The 24,707-nt window shown below is 35.3% G+C and overlaps 1 protein-coding gene across 1 annotated transcript in view; it reads left to right on the top strand.

The window, feature by feature from the left end:
• Positions 1–24,707, top strand: part of map4k1 (mitogen-activated protein kinase kinase kinase kinase 1) — a 49,691-nt gene that overhangs the window by 17,677 nt on the left and 7,307 nt on the right. Inside the window, 22 exon segments of the mRNA XM_032590965.1 lie at positions 6,507–6,564; positions 9,872–9,962; positions 10,041–10,105; positions 11,310–11,365; positions 11,446–11,493; positions 12,152–12,194; positions 12,465–12,537; positions 13,561–13,692; positions 14,882–14,944; positions 15,753–15,834; positions 16,811–16,927; positions 17,044–17,125; positions 17,208–17,260; positions 19,090–19,136; positions 19,213–19,254; positions 19,385–19,405; positions 20,440–20,485; positions 21,510–21,663; positions 22,220–22,254; positions 22,256–22,309; positions 23,197–23,238; positions 23,317–23,395. Of these exon segments, the coding sequence (XP_032446856.1) occupies positions 6,507–6,564; positions 9,872–9,962; positions 10,041–10,105; positions 11,310–11,365; positions 11,446–11,493; positions 12,152–12,194; positions 12,465–12,537; positions 13,561–13,692; positions 14,882–14,944; positions 15,753–15,834; positions 16,811–16,927; positions 17,044–17,125; positions 17,208–17,260; positions 19,090–19,136; positions 19,213–19,254; positions 19,385–19,405; positions 20,440–20,485; positions 21,510–21,663; positions 22,220–22,254; positions 22,256–22,309; positions 23,197–23,238; positions 23,317–23,395 (1,483 nt within the window).

Below are 24,707 nucleotides of genomic sequence, written 5' to 3'. Positions count from 1 at the left end.
TTGTTTTCTTGTGAATGCACTGTTAGTTTGTCCACACATAAATATTTGACTTATAAATGATGGCATAGACTTAGTTTTTGTTTTTTTTACACTTGTGATGTAATTTGAATACATTTAGAACCTGGTACCCCGCTACATGATGTGTAAAGTTTTATGTTGTTGTATTGGTGACACACACACACACACACCACCGTGTTGTGTTGAATTTCCTGTGGATTTCATGTGATGGTTGTGCTTGCAGCACTTTGTCCCCTGTGACCTTTCTGTTGCAGAGAGTCAAATCTTTGTGATTGGTAGTAAAAGGAAGCGCCCGGGACTCACTTCCTCATCCTCCGTCTTCATTTCTGTTCCGGCGGATTGTAAAAATCGGCATCATATAACGAGCCTTAGTGAAAAATCAGAGCATGTCAGTGTTTCATCATCACACCGGTCAATGGAAGGACCCCAGAGTAAACAGGCTGTGGGGTGGAAACGTTTGGTGGAAATGTAAGCTGTGACATTTACCTGGTGTGTTTTTGTTTGTTTGCTGCTCGTCTTTCCCCTCGTTGACCTCTTTGGTCTCCCGGCCACTAACTCTTATTCACTTCAACACTTTTTCCATTGTAGCTGCTGCTGCTTTCATGGTGTCACCTCAGCAGTTCTGCCTCAGTGAACTGGTTCCAGACCTGTCACAATGACCAATAAATCAGTCAGTCATGATGAATGAAAACGAGCTCAATAATTTCAATTTGCATGACTTATCGTTTCTCACTTCCTACCAAAACCTGGATAATAAAAGTCTTCAGTTTGGTGTTTTGGTCTCAACTAGCTTCTTTTTTGTTCTCTTTTATTTGTTGTTTCTGTTGTTTTGTTTGTTTATTTTGTATATTTTAAGTGTCTTCCAGTTCCAGTGTTAAATGTTGATTAGAATTTAAAGTTTATTAATCTTTGATAATGTGTTCTTACATTACATTACTTAAAAATAATGTTATTGTTTACCGCAATAACCACTGGGACAATTTATCATAAAGCAAAATTTGTTACTGTGGCAGGCCGACCTGGGTCTCTTTAAGGTCAGAGGTTCCCAAAATGCGGCTCGAGGGCCATTTGTGACCCCAGGAGTTGCTTTGTGTGGTCGCATTTTAGGAATGGTTTCTCTGTAGGAAATTATCAATGACAAATTTCATAAATTGGAAATAGAAAATTTTTGGTGCAAACCAAGTGTTTATCTTTTATTATCTGTGTTGCTTTCAGTTTAATGTCAGTAGGGCCATAAACCTTGAGCAACCTTTTACTCAAAACAGACTTAATCACAACCAGTAATTTAAATCAGATAAATGCTGTTAATGGCTTTCAAGTCAGTTGCTGGGAATAAAATAAAATAAATCTTGACCAACAAGTTAGGAAATTGTACAACTTTAAGACTATCCTTTGGACCTTTGTAATTAAAGGAGGATGCAAAAATAAAAGATTTTTTAATAGATATTTTTATAGAATACTATAAAAATATGTTGGAATTTTAATTGAACAAATAAATAAGTTGTGATTTTGGCTCAGGGTGCAGAAAGTTTAGACATCACTGCTTTTCGGCTTCCCAGAAGTTACCTGGCTTCTTTGAACGCGTTGCGCGGCTCACATTTATTCAGAATTATTGTGCAAGAACGCTCAACAACAAAGCTCTGCACAGATATACATGCAATCTGCTCTCTAATGGTAAGTGACTAACCTTTCCCAGAAACACAGATCAACATCAGATCGATGCTCAGGTTCAGCGTGACTTCCAGCTTCTCCAAATTCACACAACAACAAAAAAATACATTTTCTGTCAAGTTCAGCCCAACTCTGATCATATGAGATATGATGGACTGAAGTGATGTTACATCAGAACTGCTGATCCAGATCATTTTTAACATCTTAGTTTCATTCTGCAGATATTCACTGCAAAACCACAAAATCTTACCACGTATTTTTAGTCTAGTTTTTCATATAAAGGTCTTAATGCACTTGAAATAAGACAAAACTAACTTACAAGTAACTTTTCAGCAAGAAAGAGCAGCATTGTTTAAGTCAATGATTCTTCAACATTGATAGAAAAATGCATTAATTTCACTTTTAGGTAATTTCACTTATAAAAAGACATTTTTCCCACGTTTAAGTGAAATAATCTGCCAAGGGAAGTAGAACTGTTTCATCAATATTAAGGAATTATTAACTTAAAACAAGCTCCCATATCTTACTTGTAAGTTAGTTTTGTCTTATTTCACGTGTACTTCGGTATTTGCTCTCGAAACTAGATTAAAAATACTTGATAAGATCTTTTGGTTTTGCAGTGTTTCCTGATGGAGTGGCTCTTTCTTACACCAAAGAGTTTGGATATGTATAGATTTTTTAATTTTCTTGTGAAGCTGTGTTTCATAATGAATCACTGTGTGTTTGATGTTTTCATTGAGGCTCGGATAGAAGGGCTAAGGCCAAAATTATTCATACCCAAGCAGTAAAATACACAACCAGATCATATCTGCCGTTCAAATTTCTGCTGATTCTTGGGATTTAAAAATTATTTATCAGGTTAAAAAACTTCAGCTATTTGATTGTTGTGAGGCTGAAGCAAACAGTCTCTAGAATGGTTTGGATTATTTATTTAGAGTTATTATGGATGATGATGCTGTGAGCAGGAAGGAGCTAAAGTACCAGTCAGTGTTGCAGCAAATCTCAGGAAGCCTCTGACTGAAGAATGTTGCTGTCATGATATGCTAACAGCTGAATAGCCAAACAGAGACAATATTCCACAAAAACATGTTGCGGATGACAGGAATGATTCAATTTTATTCCGAATCAATTTTTTATTTAAAACTATTATCATTAATGATTTCCAGGAGTTTTTAGCCATTTGTCTTTGTAGTTGTTTAATGAAGAATTGTAAAAAATGTGAGTAAACCAGATAGAGGAAGTGGACTAGTTGAAGAAAATTAGCCACATTGCTATCCCAGCGCATTTTTGATTAAAACCACAAACCAATCACACAACTCTTTGCACAGAGGGAGCGACGTAGCTTAGCTTCTCTGTAGCTTAGCTTCTCTGTAGCTTAGCTTCTCTGTAGCTTCGCTGTAGCTCCACTCTGTTCATTTGGTAAAAACCAAAATGAGCCCAAATGTTTTCCTTCAACCGGTTGAATCTCTCTCTCTTTCATTTTTGTAGTTCCTTTGTATTGTTGCTTTCTGCACATGGCTGCGTTCCAGTACCGTCTCCATGGCAACGCCAGGACTTTCCTTATAGCTGCAAAATGGAGGCCAACAGACTTTGGATTTGTTTTATTTTTTTAAATCGATCTTGAAACATTTTATATCGATTCTCAATCATAGTAAACAGGCCTGTCAATTTTGTTTACAGAGACTTTATAATTCATTTTATTTTTTGTTTCTGTTGTTTATTTATTTTAGATACATATCAATAAAATGTCTTCCAGTTCCAGTGTTAAATATTCATTAGAATTTAAGGTTTATTGATCTTTGACAATGTGTTCTTGCATTATTATCATTATATTACTTTAAAATAGTCTGAAAATTACAGTCGTTTATCATAATAACTCCTGGGACAATTTATCATCCAGCAAAATTTGTTATCACGACAGGAACCCAAAGACTAACCAAAATGTTCCACCAAATGTTTTTGTGTAATTGATCAAATTTACCTGTATAAACCTCAGAGGCTAATCAAATTTAGATGTATACATCAAATATTTGTAGTTTGATCAGATTTCCATATTGTAAACATGAAGTTAAATCATAGACGCGTCTTTGACTTGGAGTTCAGTCAGTGAGGCAGCATTGAAGCTGAGCTAAGGTTAAATTATGTAAATGTTTGTCTGATGCAATTTATTGTGAACCCCCCCCCCACTGCAACCAAACCACAACAACTTTCCATGATAATGTCAGAGTAACGCTTAAAGCAGACCAACAACTAAACAACTGCAGCTTCCATTGCATCAAAACGCCGCAGATTTTCCGACTAATCAAGCTCATCATGCGGAGCTGGCCGCTGCTCCTGCCGAGTCCCTGAAATGTTCCACGTTCTCTTTTTAAATAACATCATAAAATGAATTTAACTCAGCCTGCTGATGACGTTTTTTTTTACCGCGATGTAAAGCTTATGGTTCAAGTGGCAAAATGAATGTGAAGACCGGAGTTGATCAGTTGAGTCAGGTTAAATTACTTGTTTTGACGACGATGTTTATGCTCTTTTCAACACTTTTACTGCATCTGTTACTTTGGAGAAACGTGAGCTTTAAATGCCATGAGTGGTGTTTTGAAAACTCCCTCTCTGAGTTTCCGTTTCACTCTGTGCAATCTGTCCTGTCCTAACTGGCTAGCTGCATACGCAGATGACTGTTTTCTACTTAAGGAGTTACAATGTGAATCGGTGTTTCCTTTGCTTGTCATGGGAGGGCTTCTCTGCCATGTGTGAAATGTGTAGTTATTTCTGTTTTATGTACCCACTTTAGGTGGAAATTTATTGCTAATTTAAACTATTTTACTCTTTTTCTTGTGATATCTGTTGTTCTGGTTTTAGGTTGACTTCCTAAAAAAAGAAGTAAAACCTAAAGCAGGGGTGGGCAATCCAGGTCCTTGAGGACTGGTGTCTTGCAACTCTTAGATGTCTCCCTGGTTCAACACGCTTCAATCAAATAGTGCAGTGAAGTAGTTCTAATGATCTCATTATTTGACTTAGATGTGTTTTAAGTAGACACACATCTAAAGGTTGCAGTCCCTCAAGGCCTGGAGTTTTAGGCCTCTGACCTAAAGGCATTAGCGGGTAGCAGATTCCGATGGTAGCAGATTCCGATGGTGCTCCATTATTTAAACAAAAACTCTAAGTTTTTTATTTATTTGTTTTTAAAGTTGTACAATGTACAACTAAACATTTAATCAGTTAGCTGATGAAACGTACACAGAGCGTTACCCTTTTTGATGCAAGAAAACTGAATTCAAAATTCATAACACAGATAAAGAAGTACTAGAAAATTTCAAGTGAAATGCATTTTCATTGTCCACAGTGTTCTTTCAGCCAGTGCTTTGATTTGTAGAGAAAAGCCGCAAGTCAGTTATTTACTTTAAGGTCTAACAATCCCCACCGAAGTATTAGGGCTCATGAACGGGAAAGTTTCTGCTGTAAAACTTGGAAATTTCTATATTTATTTCACATATTTACAAGAAGAAACATTATGATTCTCTGATGTTGAAAATTTGTGATTTTGAAACACAACAAGGATATTTTTTAATGATTAAAGCCATAATATGTTATATAAATGTAAGATATTCTCTGATATTATAAAGTACATGTGTCAAACTCGAGGCCCTCAGGCCAAATCTGGTCCACTGTAGCTATTTCTGTGGCCACAGAACTTGAAGATAACAGTCGTGTGCCGACATATTATTTTATCAGTCAGATAAAATCAGTTAGTTATATAATGCCAAGAGACATCAATGTGAAAGAATGTGCAGAAAATATACCCTAAATCAGCAATCTTCATGTTCCAAAAAAACATTTGTAGCTTCAGTCCAGCTGAATAAACTCAAGCTGCTAATGTCACACAACCTGCAGAAAAAAATACAATATCTAAAACTACTAGAGGAACTCCCAGTTTGCTTCTTATTTTAGGTTTTAAAATGAAGAAAAGCATAAAATCTTTGCATAAAAGAGGATGTAGATATTTGTGGAACGTTGTGCAAAACCAGCACAGACTCCAGTTTTCAACCTAATGACGAGAAAAATAGATCTAAGATAATATTGAGGACACTTTTGCTGTCATTTTTTTGAAAAAGTGAAATAAGAAACCTGCATCTGTTTTTATTTCTACATTTAAACACATCAGTTGGTTCAGTTGTAAGGTGAAAGGCCCGATGAGCCACTTGTGGCTTCAGAGCCTGTCGGAAATGTATTTCGTCTATCCTCAAAGACCTCTGGGAAAATGTCTGAAATGTCTAAATTTAAGATATTAAAACTAAAGTTTTAATATCTTAAATTTATGTTTTTAATCATGGAAAACTGTAATTTTTTTTCTCATAAATTTCTGGCTTCTTGACATCAAAAACATCCAAGTTGTTTGGATGTTTACTCCTGATGATTTCTTTTTTTTTCGTCAGAAAGAAAATGACAGGAAATGATTTAATTTATATTTCTTTTTTATCGCTGCAACAATCCTGTAAAGAGAAGTAACAACACCCTGTGTCACACATTTAAAGGTCATAATATGCATGTGTGTTTGACTATATGTACGCTTGAGTGCTTGCTATAAGTGTGTGTGTGTGCGCGCGTGTGTGGGCGTGTGCGGGTGTGTGTGTGTGTGTGTGTGTTCGTAATGCCACAGAGTTGCTGTTGTGGGCTGTTTCTTGCACTCCACAGATCTGGACTGCAAACATGCACATTAAACTCTGCAGATGCACAAGGAAACTCAGTGATATCAATGAGCTCTTCTGTCATAAAACTGACGTTACGGTGAATAATATTTATGTTTGGATTCTTTTCAGGCCCGCAACAAGCAGAATGGAGAGCTGGCAGCTATTAAAGTTATCAAGATGGAGCCAGGTAAGAATTTTTCTCTGAACGTGACCACTTCTACGTTTTAATATGATCTAAAAATCTGTTTCTTTTTAACAAATTTTAAGTGTAATTAAAAATCACTTGCTTACTTGGAAGCATCTTTAAGAAAACTTGAATTATGTTGCAGCTAAACCTGCATTAAAACCTCAACCTTGTTTTAAACTCAGTGCAATTTTTAGTTTCTATTCTCAGTGTAGTTCCAATCGAAACGCTTTAGCAACTTCAAACCTTGGAAGATGTTTAAGTTTTTTTATTCTCTTAGTGAGACAGAAATATAAACCAAAGTGCATCATCAAAATGGCCAAAAAGAACCAGAGCCCCCGCAGTTGCATCACTTTTCTGCTTAGTGCGTCTCATACGGTCCTCTGAGTGGAAAAACTCAACATGGCTGCCAGCGTTAGTCATTTCATCTGAGATTCTTGTAAATTGCCAAAAAAAAATATCCAGAATAAAGCTTTAAACCTGGATCAAAATTAATTTTATTGGTATTTTTTCAAACCTTTTAATGCTGCTGTTTTTTAAAGTTACACAGTCAAATATTAACAGCAATAATTCAGATTATTGAGTTTAAGAAACAAAGGTATAAGGTTCATTTTTCAAATTATTGTGCAAAGTGTTGTTGCATAATTCTGTGAAAACATGAGCTGATTTTAACCCATGCTGTCCTTTACTCTTCTTCTTTTCTGGCAATATTTTCCACATCTCTGTATTACTTTTATCTCCTTGTGAACCCAACGGGTCAGAAATATTAGCATTCAGAGGGAATGCATGGCACTGGAAAGATATTAGCTTGCTAAATGAAGCATCTAACTGGTGTCTTGCCATGTAATTGTGATTAATCAATTACTGAAATAATTGTCAACTAATTTAGTAATCAATTAATTGATAACTGGAGTATACAGACTTAAAAAGCCTTGATCTAAAAGCACAACCCACTCAGAGCAGTAATGGTACAAAATGGTACAAAATATCTAAACTATATTCCTGAAGTTGCAGTTTTAGCTTCACCTGGTTCAAATTCTGTAAAAAAAAAAAAATTAAAAAATCTTTTATTAATCACCCTTTGCTGTCTGACTACTAATCTGTTAACACAAAAATAATCTGCCCTTCACTGTGTTTAAGTCCAACAGAAAGAGCTGTTTTCACTTGTTAGAAGTGTTTTTTTAGTTTTAGATAGATTCTTTGCTACAAATAATCACTAAATAAATGCTTTGTTGTTGAATTTTAGGCAACAAATTGTTTATCTTCTTATACAAAAAAGGAATTAAATTATTTATTTGCATTTTTAATGTTTTTTTCCAATATTGTATAAAAAGACTTAAGAGGTTAATTGAAAAATCAGCAGAATTTGACAATAGTTTTATCTGATGAATCGATTAATCATCAGACTAATTGATTAATCGTCAAAATAATCGATTAATCACCAGACTAATTGATTAATCGTCAGAATAATCGATTAATCATCAGACTAATTGATTAATCGTCAGAATAACCACTATCAACACTAAAGTAACTGTAAGTAAAGTGATAAAACAATTGTATGTTGCCTTATTGTGCAGCTTTAGGACAAACATTGATCTGTCTTTAAACTTGAGGCTCCTCTGCTCTCCCAAAGTTTAGTTAAAATTTTGTTTTGCTTCATTTAAAAATTTCTCCATCATTGTCAGAACTGTTTTTGCTTTTATTTTCTAGCTTTAACCGTTTGCATCACCAAATGGTTCCTTTTTGTTTGTGTTAGCTTGTAACAAATAGTTCAGATTCATCATATTATAACTCTACTATTATGGTTGAATGTTATAAATGTGTGGAAAATGATAAAAACGTCAGTCAGGTGCAACCGACACATAAGTTTTTTTTGTTTTTTGTTTTTTTTTGGTGGCAGAAAGTTGCATCACCCGTATTTAAAAACTGAAAACCGTCTCCAGTTCTTGGTCATGTGGATGAAAAGGCCAAATCTGCTTCATAAATAAAGATTTGAGGTGATTTTAGGCTAAACTTTGCAGAAAACTTCAGAACTGCTTCGACCTTCAGACTCTTTGTTTTGTTCAAACTTTCCAGAGACTGAAATGTTAATTTACTTTATAAAGAAGTTTATTTCTAATTCTACATGAGATCTTGTATCAACATTTCATCGAATCATTAAATATCTCGGTTTCCCTTTTGGAAACGTATTTTCTCTGGTTCCAGAAACTAAAATCCACTAAATTCTTCGATTCTGAGAAGAAAACCTGGGAAATGAGAAAATATTGGAAAAAAACAAAACATTTTTATAAAATTCCCTGTAAATTAAGTGATTCATGCCCCCTGACTTTTTATTTTGTCACTTGATAACTTGCTGTGCACAACATACCGGCATTAATATCAGCATTGGTTGAGGTTGGTCAAGTTTAAATTGTTTTATCTTTTCATCTTTTTATTGTCATAACTCCTCTGTTGGATCTGTAAACTTTGCATCTTTTGTTTTATTGTTTTCTCTGTTTAGCAGAAAATGACAGGATGGAACCATAAGTTATATTTAAATATCTATAGAACTTGGTGAAATAAATCATTTTTGTTGCATCTTCAAACTTTAAAAACTTTACACTGCAAAAAACACAAAATATTATCAAGTATTTTTGTCTAGTTTATAGTGTAAATATCTTACTACACTTGAATTAATACAAAACTAACTTATAAGTAACTTTCCAGCCAGATATAAGAGCTTGTTTTAAGTAAATAATTTATTAATATTGATGAACAAATACTTATTTCATTGGCAGATTATTTCACTTTTAAGATGGGAAAATATCTTGTTATACCTTATAACATCTTTATAATATAATATAATATAATAATAATAATAAGTGAAATCATCTGCCAGTGGAACTTTTATTTTTGAATCAATATTAAGGTTTTCTTTAGTTTATAGTGCAAATATCTTACTACACTTGAAATGTGAGAAAACTAATAAATAACTTTTCAGCAAAACAGAGGATGTTATTTTCACTCGACGAAAACTCTTGGTAATATTTTGTGTTTTTGCAATGTATAATGGAAAGAGGGTGCACTTACTTTCCCCCCAGGCCTGGATGTTGTAATCAGTAAACAAGAGGAACTGTGGTTGGAAAAAAAAACCTTCCACCCGCGTTAAACATCAGAAAAACATCCGAGCCCTAAGCAGAACGTGATTCATCGTAAACAAGTTGTAACCCCATCAGAATGACTCACCTGTTGCCAAGCGGACAAAGAGAAAACGAGAAAAAAAAAGTCTGTATGCGTTTTATTTTGAAAGCGGCTGTGTCTGTCTCCACAGAAGACGATTTCTCCATCATCCAGCAGGAAATCGTCATCGTTAAGAGCTGCAAGCATCCCAACATCGTGGCGTATTACGGCAGCTACATACGGTTGGCCGCCTCCGTTTCTCTGGATGCTTATTTATTGTGAACGCAGTCGCTAACCCTGAGCTTTCTGTCTTCCTGCAGAGCCAATAAACTCTGGATCTGCATGGAGTTCTGTGGCGGAGGTTCCCTCCAGGATATCTACCACGGTCTGTTTGTTTCAGACATTTTCTTTATTTACTCCCGTCTTTGTAAAAATATTGATTTAAAATCCTCCATTAAGTCTTCAAACACATTTCTTTCTAAATAAATAAAGAATAGATTTTTATTTTAAAGAATTTTAGTATTACTAGTTATTGGCGATATTATACATGGAGGAAAATTTTAGATCCGGTAATTACAACTTTAAAAAATTGCAACAAAAACGTAATTAATTGAATTTTTAAACAAATTTAAATGAACATATTCTGGGCATTAGAACATTTTGTTGTAGCATTTATTTTGTACCGTGTTGCTCTAAGGACATTGTAGATGGGACAAAAAGGAGAAGGAGTAAATTTCCCTCTAAAAACTCAGAAATCTTATAAAAAAACATCTGAAAATTGAAAAGTTGAAATTTTCCAGCTTTAAAACTCAGAAATTTGCTAATTATTTTCTGGAAAATTAATCTCAGAATTTCTGAAAGTTTTGTGTTTTTTTTTAGCAATTTTTCAACTTTTCCAAGCTTGTTTCTAGAAAATTTCTGAGCTTAATCTCAAAATTTCAGATTTTTTTTCCCCCAGAAAATCTTTGACTTTTCAAACTCAGAAATTTCCAAGATTTTTCTGAAAGTGTCTGAGATTATTCTCAAAAATATCAGAGTTTCTGGGTGGATATTTACTGGTTTTTTTCTATCTACAGTTTGCCTAATACACATTGTAGTTTTTCATATTTTTTATTATTAACATCAGTTTTTTTCTACTAATATTAATATTGATCTTTATCCAGGTGGTCAGAAAGAGTCTGCCAATATTTTTATTGTTTTTCACTAAAACTGAACACTTGAATTTTTTTCAGTCTATAAACGCGTCAACAAACTTTAATGCACCGTTTTTTTTTTAGTTTAGTTCAGTTGTAATTTTTTTGTTTGAAACCTGCAGCACATTTTTGCTTTAATGGTCAAGTTTTAAATGACTTCAGTGTAGAATTAAGTGGCCACAAACTTTATATTTTGTTTTGTGGGTTTTAGAGTTTCTATCACTCGTGTTTGCAGATTGTTTTACCGTTTTAGATTGTATATAAACCAGCTTCATTGCAACAAAAAGCATCATGTTCATCTTTGATCCACTGATTCACCTTCTTCATGTATTTTATTTTGAAAGCCATAATGGCTGCGTTTCGTTGTAATGATTAAACATGAATGTTGTCCTGCAGTGACTGGCTCTCTGTCTGAGCCACAGATCGCCTACATCTGCAGGGAGATGCTGCAGGTAAGCGCTCTGTTTTCCAGGTTTCTTTGCATATTTTTAAGGACCTTCAAAGTAAAAGTCTCCTGTGTTTGTGTGAGCAGGGCCTGGACTATCTGCACGCACAGAAGAAAATCCACAGAGATATCAAGGTCAGCCGGTCGAAACCGAGACAAAACCTGATTTTGTGAACTCTGTGTTTGTTTTCTTAAGATAAAACATTCAGATAAAACATGCAGACTCCTGCACTGCAAAAACACCAAATCTAACAAAGTATCTTTGGTTTAGTTTAGCGCAAATATCTTAGTACACTTGAACTAGATGTTTCTTAATCAATATTCAATAATTATTGACTCAAAACAAGCTCCTGTATTTTGCTGAAAGATTAGTTTTCTCATATTTCAAGTGTTATAGGATATTTCGGCTAGTCTAAATAATTCCTAATTATTTATTTACTTAAATAATTAAAAATTATTTAGACTAAAATATTTGGTCAGATTTGTGTTTTTGCAGTGCAGAACTTTCTACTGAATAATCAAAAGCCACATTTTCCAGGAAAACACTTTTTCTGCTTTTGCAGAACTAGACTGATGACAGTTTCTGTTCTGATGTCCAGAAATAACATTCCTGGTAAACCGTCAGGTGTCTGAGCTCCAGCTAATCAGTTTCCAGCTGTCAGCCGTGTATTTTCGCTCTCCATCCTGTGCGGCTTTGCTGACAGATCGCCGGGCAGATAGAGGGAGAAGCTGTGAAGAATAAAAAGGTTTCTGTGGTGCAGCTGCTCTCATGTTGCGTTTTTTTTCCTTGCAGGGTGCCAACATCCTCCTGAATGATCAGGGCGAGGTCAAACTGGGTAGGTGGAAGTTTGCAGCGTCTGCAGTGTCGCGGTGTGGTTAGCGTGAGTCACTCACCTCCAAGGTGGCAGATCTCATCACAACACCTCTGCAGCCTCGTAAAACTGTGGCATTACTTCAAAAACACAAACATTTACAACATTTACTGCTTATTTTCACTCAATCCACACCGCTTGAGCCAACGCTCCAGACCTCGGCAGCAAGAGATGCTAAATAAGTAGCATATTTTAGATTTTAAATGTCTTCTTCTTATTTCTGTTTAATTGCAGCTGACTTTGGGATCTCGGCTCAGATCACAGCCACTCTGGCTCGGAGGATGTCCTTCATCGGGACGCCGTACTGGTGAGACGCTCCGCCGTTTCTCTGCAGCTCGCAGCTCAAACCAGAATGAACGTAGCGTGTTGCTAACTGTAGCCACAGTTCATTGCTAAACAAAACAATGATTATGCAAATCTAACCTCAAATGAAGACGCCAACCTGGTGGCTTTCATGGCTTTTACAGTGATTAGAAAGAAAAAACAAAATCTTACATGGTATTTTTTGTCTAGTTTATATTGCAAAAATCTTGAAAAAAGACAAAACTAATTTACAATCAGACGCCGATAGTAACTAGTTACATTTACATGAGTAACTTTTTGTAAAAAATGTAAATTTACACTGCAAGAACACAAAATCTTTCAGCTTTTCAGTTTAGTTTCTAATGCAGATGTCTTTGTAGTGTCTTGGTTTAAATAAGACAAAATGAACTTACAAGTCTATTTTGAGGAAATAGAAGTTTGTTTTAAGTAAATAATTCCTTATTGTTAATTTTTGTAAAGTAGTTTTGGTTCCACTGACAGATTATTTCACGTGCAACATGGGAAAAATGTTTTGTTATAAGTTGAATAATCTGCCAGTGAAATTATAACTTTTTTGATATCGATATTAAGGGATTATTGACTTAAGACAAGATATTTTAGTTATTAGAGTATGTTCACTTTGCTTCCAAACAGCCACAGAGTCATTTTTAAATGAACTTTAATTGTTTTATAGTTTTCTGTTTTTGCTTCTTTCCATTAGAAGCTTTTTTAGTTAATAATTCCTCTTGATGAAAAACTACCAGTTCAATTGGCAGATTATTTCACTAACAAGACATTGTCACATGTTGTTAGTGAAATAATCTGCCAATGAACTGGAACTTTGCCATCAATATTAAGGAATAATTGACTTGAAACAAGCTGCCATTTGCTGAAAAGATGAGTTAATGTTGTCTTAATTCAAGTGTATTGAGATATTTTTTACAAGAATCCAAAAAAAAAATAATGGAGATTTTGTGTTTTTCAAAATGTTCCGGCTAACTTTTCGTCTTCTCCCTCCTGTCCTCAGGATGGCGCCAGAGGTAGCAGCTGTGGAGATTAAAGGCGGCTACAACGAGCTGTGTGACGTCTGGTCAGTGGGAATCACCGCCATCGAGCTGGCAGAGCTGCAGCCGCCCCTGTTCGACGTTCACCCGCTGCGGTGAATAAACGCTCACACTCACAGCAGCAGAGAGCAAACAGCTGAATGATTCACAGCAGGAGGCTGGAGCCCCTGGATGAGCCTGCGATGGCGCCCTCTGCTGGGCTTTGACGTGCACTAGCATGTCTGGCAAATACGCATGCGCTTCCATTTCTATGGTTTTTAAGTTTCTTCTCATGTATTTTTCTCTCGTTTCTAGTGAAAATATGTCAGCACTGAATTAAGACCAATTAACTCACAAGTAACTTTTCAGCTAATATACAGGAACTTATTTTAAATAAATAATTCATTATTGTTGATGGAAAAGTGCAAATTCCACTGGCAGATTACTTGGTAATCAACGGACTTTGCGCCGTTACCTAGCAACCCCTGCCAAGCCCAGGCCGTCACCTAGCAACCAAGTTCTCCACTGGCAGATTTTTTCACTTATGACATGGAAAAATGTCGTGTTATGACTCAAACTAGAACTTTTTCATGAATATTAATGGATTATTTATTTAAAATAGGATCCTATGTCTTCCTAAAAGGTTTTTTGTAAGTTAAACCAACAATACTGCAAAAACATAAAATCTTACCTGTATTTTTTTTTTATCTAGTTTCTAGTGTAAATACTTTGTACACTTGAAATAAAACAAACTAACTTACAAGTAACTTTCCAACAAGACGTAAGAGCTTATTTTAAATCTAATTCCTTAATATTGATGAAAACGTTCTACTTCTATTGGCAGATTATTTCACTTTTAACTAGTGAAAAATGTTTTAAGTAAAATAATCTTCCAGTGGAAGTAGCATTTAAAAAAAAAATCTATATTAAAGAATTATTTACTACTTATCTGTTGGGTAATGCTAAAAGCATTATAAGAATGATAAAAATAAACACGTTTACAGTCAACGAAGGAGCAGAATTATTAGAGGAAAACTATAAAAAGGAGCATAAATATATCCACCTACCATCAGAGTCACACTCACAGTTTATTTAAAGATAACACTTCCTTTGTTTCTCCTTTGTGCACAAACAATTAGCCATAAAAATGTAGCGTCTTGTGCACCAACTGTACCACTGCGGCTCATTAACATAATTTTCCCATTTTTATCTGCCAGAAGCAAAATAAGCTGTAGATAATTTGCTGAAGAGCATTAAGTTTCTGCTGGTTCGTGTCTCATGGATCTGTTTTTGTCCCTCCTGCAGCGTTCTGTTCCTCATGTCCAAGAGCGGATACCAGCCCCCGAAACTGAAGGACAAATCCAAATGGTAAACATATTATTTATTTAATTAAACATTTATTTAACCAGATAAAAAACAAAGGCAGCACAATAACGGGCACCCTGCAAAAACACAATATCTTATCAAGTATTTTGTCTAGTTTCTAGTGCAACTGTCTTATTTCGATTGAAATAAGACAAAACTCACTTACAAATAACTTTTTAACAAACAGTAGTTTGTTTGTAGTAAATAACTCCTGTTGAAATTTACAACTCGCCTTCGTTTAGTGAGGCGTGAACGCTAAGCTAACTCTGGTCCTACAAACCTCGGTCTGGGTTCGGCTGAAGTGAACTCTGGTTTGGGTTGAATGCATATGTGAACTTCAAGCGGACCAGAGACCGCTCCAAAAACAGGAAGCAGACTACAGCGCAGGGCATTCTGGGTAAATCTAACCAAAAGAAACATGTTAGCCTTGCGCTAGCAGGAGAAATGGCTGCTCCAACCACTAGAATCTGACGCCATTCCATTTTTGTTTGTTTTGTGAAGTTGTGTGAGGTTTTCCTGTTGTTTCCTTTAGTCGCAGCGCCCCCACAGGTGAGGAGGGGAACAGGTTTTTCAAAGGGTTTGGTTGGTTTGACTGAGTGCAGTGAGAAAGAACCACAGCAGCTGGAGATGGAACCAATGTTGCAATTTTGGTTCCAAATAGAACCGAGTCCGCTGGACTATTAGATGTGTAAACAGCCTTAGTGTTGTTCTTTTTTATTTTAAACATCAGCCGTAGCTGATAAATTTGATCTGTTTGTGCTTTTTAAGGATCAGTTGGTCCCTCATCTCACGACTTGCTTCCTGCCCACAGGTCGTCCAACTTCTACAACTTTGTGAAAGCCATGTTGGTGAGGAATCCCAAGAAGAGACCCAGCGCCGCCAAGATGCTCTCAGTGAGTTCAGATTCATTCATTCATTCATTCATTCATTCATTCATCAGAGTCATCTGACTGCATCGCATTCACCTGCACTGCAAAAACACAAAATATGACCAAGTACTTTTAGTCTAGTTTCTCATGCAAATATCTCAAAACACTTGAATTAAGACAAAACCGACTTACAAATATCTTCTCAGCAAGAAATATGAGTTTGTTTTAAGTGAATAATTTAGTAATACTGATGAAAAAATACTAAATCAACTGGCAGATTAATTTATAACCAGACATTTTCTTCATGTTTAAAGTTAAAAGTTATCACTTTCTTTCATGGTTCAAAAAGAAAAGCCGTACCTTCCATAGCAAAATCATCTTCATGCTTGACAATGAATGCTGCAAGGAATACCACTGTGTCATTGGCTGCTGTGGGCATAAAAGGGGAGAAACTCATGGTGTGGTCACCATCCTCCTCTGACCTCTGACCTCAACCCTATTAAGAACCTTTGGAGTTTCCTCAAGCAGAAGATTTGAGGGTGAAATGCAGTTCATATCAAAACAGCAGCTCTGGGAAGGTTTTCTGACATCCTGCAAAGAAATTCAAGCAGAAACTTTCCACAAACTCACAAGTTCAATGGATGCAAGAATTGTGCTGTGATATCAAAGAAGGTCCCATGTTAACATGTAACTCAGTCTGTTAAGATGTTTTTGATTGAAGTAGCTTTTGATGTTAGTACATGTGACCACTTAATGCTGCACATTCAAAGAATGATCGTTTGCAGTTCTTTATAATCCATAAAATGTTTAGAAAATCTGCTGTGCATAATAATTTATAACACGGTGTAATTCTTGAATCGCAGTTGTAGGCCACATGAAATCACCCCAGGGGTCACAATAGGCCCCCAAGCCACACTTTGAACACCCCTAATTTACTGCTAACCTGCAGCTTTTGTTTCCTCAGCTCCCCTGATGTTTGTTTTTTCTGTTTTTTGTGCAGCATCAATTTCTGACCCAGCAGTGTCTGAAACAGGAACTGACTCTGGATCTGCTGGACAAGTTCAAGAATCCTGAGAAACACAAGAGCTGCGTGTCGACGGAGGACGACGACATGGAGGTCTGGACCAGACGCTCAGGGATTAAATAAACCGGTCTCAGATTAGCTGATTAGCTCCCTCCTCTGAAACTCTGTGTGTTTCCAGCCTTTTTTGTTTCATTTCTTTGTGAGTTAAGGTGGCGCCTCCTGCGTCGTTAAGAAGAATCCAGTCTATCAACAAACACAACCGGGCCGAGAGGACCAACTCCGACATCAGCTGTAAGAAACCCTCTCCGTTTTTGTCTTTTAGTTTCACTGGAAGCCTATCTGGACACATTTAAAACGATCTTTGTCTGATCAGTCGAACAGATTTACACCCAGAGGCCGGTGAAGACCGAATCACCAAACGTAACGGTACGATTTCAGTTCCAGTTTCTTTGTTTCTCCTCATCTGGTCTTGTTCTGAGTGTTCTTAAAGGGCCGGTTGTGCCAGAATATATCAATCAAAACTGGTAAAGTATTAGTAAATAGCTGTCTCTGTAAGCAATGTGTTTCTTTATAATTAAATAATATTGATCATGTTTTCACATTGATCAGTGCCTCCAGAATTTTGCGATTGCTTTTGTGATTTTTGCAAACAAAATTTCTGATTTAAATTTTGCAATATTTGTGTCTGAAAATCTTGGCAAGTTTTTTTGTTTAGTTTCTAATGCAAATATCTTATGACAATTTAAATAAGACAAGACTAAATTACAAGTAACTTTTTAGCAAGATATAGAAGCTTGTTTTAAGTAAATAATTCCTGAATATGGATAGAAATGCACTTGTTCCATTGGCAGATTATTTCACTTTTTTCCCATTTTACTATTGAAATAATTGGTAACACTTTATTTGACGGGTTGTGAATAAGACTTTAGCTTTAATAACATAAAGCTACATAATTTTTAAAGTTTAATTAGTGATACTTTTATAACAGATTCATGTCAGATCATGAGTTCTTGGTTAATGTCAAGTTGTCATAACAAAGACATTTTGAATAATGTCAACTTTGTATTAAAAGTGTCATGATTTACCGAATGACACTTTATGACAATAGTCATAAATATTCATGAAGACTTACTCATGTTCATGACAGGTTATGTCATGTTTATGACGGTGTTATGACAGTCTTATTCACAACCCGTCAAATAAAATGTTACCAAACAATCTTCCAATAAAACTAGTATTTTAAGCAATTATTGACATAAAACAAGCTTCTGTATCTTTCAGAACGGAAAGATACAGAAGCTTAAAACTTTAAAAAAAATAAGTTTTAAGTCAAAACTTACTTTTAATTTTGACTTAAAATAAGTTTGATGTTTGCACTATAATCTAGATAAAAATACTTGGTAAGATTTTGTGTTTTTGCAGTGTGTCAGATACCTTTCTCTTCAGTTTATTTTTTAAAAAATCTTTAATATACCTTTCAAAATCTTAATGCTACAACAGTATGAATGAACACAAGGCTAGCTAGCTAGTTAGCTAGCACTGGCGATTAAATGTTACTGAATGCATTTGGATCATGTGTTCCTCAAGACATGAAAGGAAAACAGGGTTAGGAAAATTAAATTATTTTTTATTTTGTTTTATTTTATTTTCCCAAAGGACTGCAGATCCAAACTACCTTACACTGTAATCTGGTTCAGAGCATCAAATGATGACTTTTATGTTACAAAAAGGACTTTCTCCACTAAAATAGGAACATTTCCAACAAAAATGTAACTTAATTTTAATTCATTTTAATGCTGGAGGATGGTGTTATGACTTGTGTGTGTTAATACATCCAACAACCATTTTGGCTTTACAACTTGCATCTTCTGCGTCCTTGAAGTTGGACAACAAAATCGCTGCCAGAAATCAAAACATAGACGTTGGTTGACTGGACAGCTGTGACTTTGTTTAGCAGTTCTGAAGCAAATACTGTGATGTAAAAGTTCAAAAAACATGTCAGAGAATCAAAAAAACTGAAACAGAAGATATTAACGCAGCACTGGGGGAGAATAAATTACAATTTTTCACACTTTAAGAGACTCCAAATACACGACAAAATCTATTTAAGGGATAAAAATGTCATTTTTCATTAAATGTCCACTTTAAGTTAATGATAATTGGAGGAAAAGTTTTACATTCATCAGGTAGCCCAGAAACATTTGATATGTTTTATATAAAACTGAGACATGTTGGGTTTTCTTTGGTTGTCACAGTTAAGGCCGTCATCAGGATCATCAGGCAGCATCAACAGCCCGCCGAGGTAACGGTTTAATCCGATTAAATCCCAAATCCAAGCAATTTATCTGCAATAAACTGATTAACCTCTCACCTCTCAGGGATCAGGACTCGGACTCGGACGACTACGATGATGTGGACATGTGAGGAAATAAGAAAATAATAACAGCGATCTTGTTTTTTAGCACTACGTTTATTTTTGGGTCTTTAATTATATGTTTTTGGCTGTAAAATCATTAAATTTATATTTTCTTTTTCTCTTTGTCGCTTCAGACCAACGATGCAGCCCTCATGGTGAGATGAACAAACTTTTCTTTATGTTTGTTTTATTTCTGCCTGATGTTAGAAAACCTGAACAACAGAGTATTTCTTTCATTCTTTCATTCGAGAATAAAGTCGTATTTTTATGATAATAAAGACTCAGTACGACCAAAGGAAAGTCAGGAAAATTTTAAAAAGTTGCATTTGGGCTTCCCGTGGTGGCGTAGTGGTTAGCGCGACCCATATTTGGAGGCCTTCAGTCCTCGACGTGGCCGTCGCGCGTTCGACTCCCGGACCCGGCGACATTTGCCACATGTCTTCCTCCCTCTCCTTCCCTGTTTCCTGTCAGCCCACTATCATATAAGGGACACTAGAGCCCACAAAAGACCCCCTGGAGGGGTAAAAAAAAAAAAAAGTTCATTTAAGCTTCACTAGAGTCAATAGAGAAAAGTCTCAGTATCCTGCTTTTGATTTTAATTTTATGATAATGTGATAAAAGGTTAAGATTTTCCTTATATGTAAGTTAACAAGATGCTCAACATTCCTCATTTATATATAAAAATAAGTTTTCATAAAAAAGCTACTTTTGTCTCATTATTACAACTTTATTCTCTTATTATTTTTGTTTTTATTCTTGTAATTTTATGACTTTTCTGTGGCTGTTACAACTTTATTCTTTTTATAATTTAATCTTATTCTGGTAATATTACGACTTTATTGTCTAATTTTGTCTTTTTTTCTGATAATATTTTAACTTTAATTCTACTATATTTTTCACTTGTCATATAACGATGAGTTTGGGCCTCTGCCTGTTTCTTCCTTCACTCTGTGACCTTTAACCTTTTGGTCAACATCGTTTCTGTCCAGAGTGAGACTCCGTCCAGCTGACTGAATATTACATTAACATGAAAAATAAAAGTTGATATATTAGCCCTCACTTGCTGCGCTCCAGCGGTTTTTTGCGTTGTGGATTTTTTACGCTGATGTTGCGATATATTTGCGATAAATCGTAACACCTCCGGCTTGTTTCCAAGGCAACTAATGACCCAGCTTTCTCTCTCCGACAGTCTCATAATGCCAGAAGATGAAACTCCTCCTCCTCTTCCTCCAAAGGTGAAAACCGACCCAAACGCCGAAAACATTTTCTCTGAGCAGAAAAAGAAAGAAACACCCCGGGGTTTTAGTGTCAGTAAAAATAAACCTGATCTCTACGTTAGCTCTGACCTCTAACGTACAAAAACGTCACATTTTTCAGTTTCATTACCGAAGATTTGTTTAAATACATGAATTTAACAAAATTTGTGTCAAATGTTTGTGCTGCAAAACATTTTGTTTGTGCCGCTCTCATTTTAAAGATATTAATAAAAGTTTCTAGAGGTCACGAAAGGTCAACCAGCGTCCCGACCTTCTTCAAATCAGACACAATTGGCGTCAAGCAACTCGACAAAAAAATGTTTGTGCTGCTTTTGCTTTGAAGACGTTTATGAAAGTTTAAAGGTCAACCAGTTGCCCCACATTACTGAAATCAAACAATATTGTTGACAAAAGTGAAGCAAAAAATGTTCATTTGTGCTGCTGTTGTTTTCAAGATATTGACGATGACCTTTCATGACCTCTGGAAACTTTTTTATCTTTTAAATGATAGCGGCACAAACAAAACAGTTTTACAGCACAAACGTTTGACACCAATGAGTTTAAATTTGAAGAAGTTGGGAAGGACAAACTTCTCTCAGCTGGTAAAGATGTACATGGAGAAACTAAATACACCCTTTTTGATCGAATTTAAGAAAAAACAGCTAGCTTAAACTCCTCTGACTCCACCAGCCTTCGTTAGCCTGTTAGCCTGTTAGCCTGTTAGCTCAAAACGATCAGAAAACAGTTGAAGCAGCATGAAACCCTCTTGAAGGAGAATATCAGGCTTGTGAAATGATGATGTTTGGGCGTCATCATTGCCCAAACATCATCCTGAAACCTCAAATATTCAATGTTTCTGAATATTTGAGGTTGAAACCAGTAAAAACCTCAAAGCATTTATCGTTTTGTTTTCTCCGTTAAAGCCTTCAGGATTGTTCGTTCCGTTACGGGACTTTACGTTGTTTCTGTCGATCCGTTTTCATGAGTCGTTGTTTTTGTTTAGCCCAAAGCCCGGACCAGCTCGGAGGAGAGCATGGCGTCGGAGGACGACCGGTCAAGGAAACACGGATCCCTGTGTCCCCCCACCCCGCTCATACGGACCTCCAGCGGGACGCACGTCCGGCCCACACCGCACCCACGGGCGTCACGACACTCAGGTGAGCCGAGCCAATCAGAGAGGAGCAAACATCCAACAGGCGGATGGAGGGATGGAGAGGGAGGAAAGAGAAAGATATAAGAAAAAGAGAGGAAGAAAATAAAAAGAAAGGAAGAAAAGAAGGAAACAAGGGAAGGAAGGAGAGAAAAGAAGGAAGTAAAGAAAGATGGGAAGAAGAAGGAAGGAAAAATTAAAGAAAGAAATTGAAAAAACTGAGAGGGGAGAGAAGGAAGGAAATAAAAGAAGGAAGGAAAGAAGGTAAAAATAAGGAAAGAGAGAAAAAAAGGGACTCAAGAAAGGAAGGGAGGGAGAGAAAGTCAAAGGAAGGAGGGAAAGAAAGAGAAGGAAAAAAGGTTGAAGGAAAAGAAAATGAAAGAAGGAAGGCGATAAAGGAAAGAGAGAACAAGAAGGGAAAAAATATCGGTTTTATCGGACCGATACCAATATGTTTAAAAATGTCCTGATATTGATCTTAGCGCCGATATGTAAATTTATCTCCATTTCAGATTTATTAAAAATGTTTGTTTTTGTGTTCTTTTCTGTTTTTGTGAATCTAGACCCTCCGTCCTTACCGACCCAAAACATCCCAGCAGGACCCGATTCCTCCAGAACTCCCTCCTAAAGATTTCCGGAGACGGAAACCAAAGGTGGGAGAGAAGACGAAGTTTTCAGGAAAATCAAATTTGTTTTTAGATCAGGGATCTGCAACCTTTAAAGTCTAAAGAGCTAAAAAAAAAAAAACTTTATAAAAGTTAAATTACCACCTGAAAAAAGACAAACTCTCTTCTGATGAAACTCAATGGGGATTTTGAAAAGGCAAACATCTTATTAATGATTTTTAGGTTCATTAAAACAATAAGATGTTAATAAAACATAAGGCAGGGTGTCTGCGCATCATTAAACATCCTTAAATTTATTAATCTAAAATAAAATCTTAAACATTTTAAGACGTCTTATAAATTTTAAAATGTCATTTTAAGATCTTTATTATCATAGCATCGCCTGTGTTTATAGTGTTTCTCTCTTAAGTTTCATTCCTGCCTGCATTAAAAGAGGTCTTAAAAAGTCTTAAATTTGACTTACTGAAACCTGCAGGAACGAAGGAGGAAGATTAGAGCCACAAGGAAAAGATTCCAACTTTAAACTCTGAATTATGATTTTAATTTAATTTTCTTTTTTTTTTCTGTGGGCCTGATCCTCTTCTTCAGGTACCGTCTGAGAGGTTTGCAAAAAAAAATGTTTGTGGAAAATGATGTGAAAAAATAAAAGTTTAATTTTTAAAAAGAACATCCACTTGAAAACAACGGGAAGTAAAATAGCATTTTTCACAAGTACAAAATCTGCATGTTGTTATTACATCTGTTTTTAAAATGATTTGTTGTTTTATTAGCCAATGTTATGAAGGTCCAACGAACCTCAGGTTGCAGACTCCTAATCTAGATTATGAAATATTAGTCATAGATTTAATCGTCTCCTGCTTCCCAGTTCATCCCGTCAGATTTGTAAAAGTTTTTTCTTCGTCTTTGTTCCTCAGGATCTCCCAGAATGCCCCAGCCCCTTATTGAAGAAACCTCCTGTGAGTTCCTCCTCCTCGTTTCATAAACTCGTTTTAATTTGTATTAATCTGAATCGCCTTCTCTCTTTCTGTCTTCAGGTCTATTTTAAAAAGATTTTTCACGGCTGCCCTCTGAAAATAAACTGCTCCACAACCTGGGAAAACCCGACGTCCAAAGGTTCCTTCCTGTCCCGAACCGCCGGCTGTTTCACGTTTTCTCTAAACTCTAAATCGCATGCGTCAAACTTAAGGCCCGGGGGCCAAATCTGGCCTGCCAGAGCTTTTTATGTGGCCCTTTGACTCCAAACGCCAAATTACATCAATCAGTCCCTCCAGTTTATGTGACTCACAGAAATTCAAATTCAATTCAACATTCAGAAAAACTTTACTGATCCCAAAGTAGATAAAAGTAAAAAAATAAAATAAATCTTTTATTTAATCACACTAATGCCCGGGTCTAAGTGATGCTAACTCCCACCTGCAGGTGGCAGTATTTCTTTTGCTCCACTGCTGCCTGAGCCTCAGTTAATGTCCAGGTGAAGGTTATGTTCAATACGGCCAGGAACAAAGAATCACATTTATCGTCACACAGAAGTAAAATATGAGCAAAATTTCTTGCACATAGTTTTAAATTAGCGCCAGATAATCTGTGATTTTGATTACAATAAATCACAAAAGATCATTTAATTAAGATAATTAAATTAAGATTAAATTATATCTTAATTAAAGATTAAGATAACTTAATTTATGTAAATAAATTAAATTATTTGTTTAATTTAATTTATTAAATTAAATAATTTTATTAAATTTTTTAAATAAAAAAATAAAAAAACATTTTTTAAATTTTAATTAAAAAAATGAAAGTAAAAAATTAAATTTAAAAAAATAAAAAGTTAAGTATGTTAAAAGCTAACATACTTAGCTTTTCATATAGCTAAGTATGTTAAGTATGCTAAGTAACATATATATATTTAGACTTACTAAAGTTTTCCACATATATTAAAATAGACAACATGTCATAATAATAATAATAATACATCAAATCGCATAGAGCTGTTAGACACTATAAGAAGCTTTATAAGAGAAAAAAATTAAATAATTATAAATTTGTTCTAATTTTGAGTTTGAAGCTTTTTTTGAAGCGACTCGGCAACAGAGGAATGGAAATGAGAAATACAGTATATAGCATTAAAATCAGTGTTTCTGTGGAAATAGAAAATTCATTGAATGTATTTTGAAAATAATATATAAATAATGATGAATGGTTATTAAATAAGTACTAATACAATATTCTTTTGATTGAAAACAGTTATGGAATCAAAGATGGACTCTCCAATGTAAACAGATGTTATTTAATTTTAATAAGTCCTCACTGAATGCAGACACAGCTATTTATTTTATTCTACCAGTTTAATGGGTTTCAGAAAAACATTCTGGCCCTTTAAGAACGTAGGTGATTTTTATATGTACCAAAATAAAAATGAGTTGAC

This window comes from Xiphophorus hellerii, chromosome 18 (genome assembly GCF_003331165.1).
Source record: "Xiphophorus hellerii strain 12219 chromosome 18, Xiphophorus_hellerii-4.1, whole genome shotgun sequence".
NCBI lineage: Eukaryota > Metazoa > Chordata > Actinopteri > Cyprinodontiformes > Poeciliidae > Xiphophorus > Xiphophorus hellerii.
Note: the sequence above shows the minus strand (reverse complement) of the source record. Positions and strands in the feature narration are given on the sequence as shown.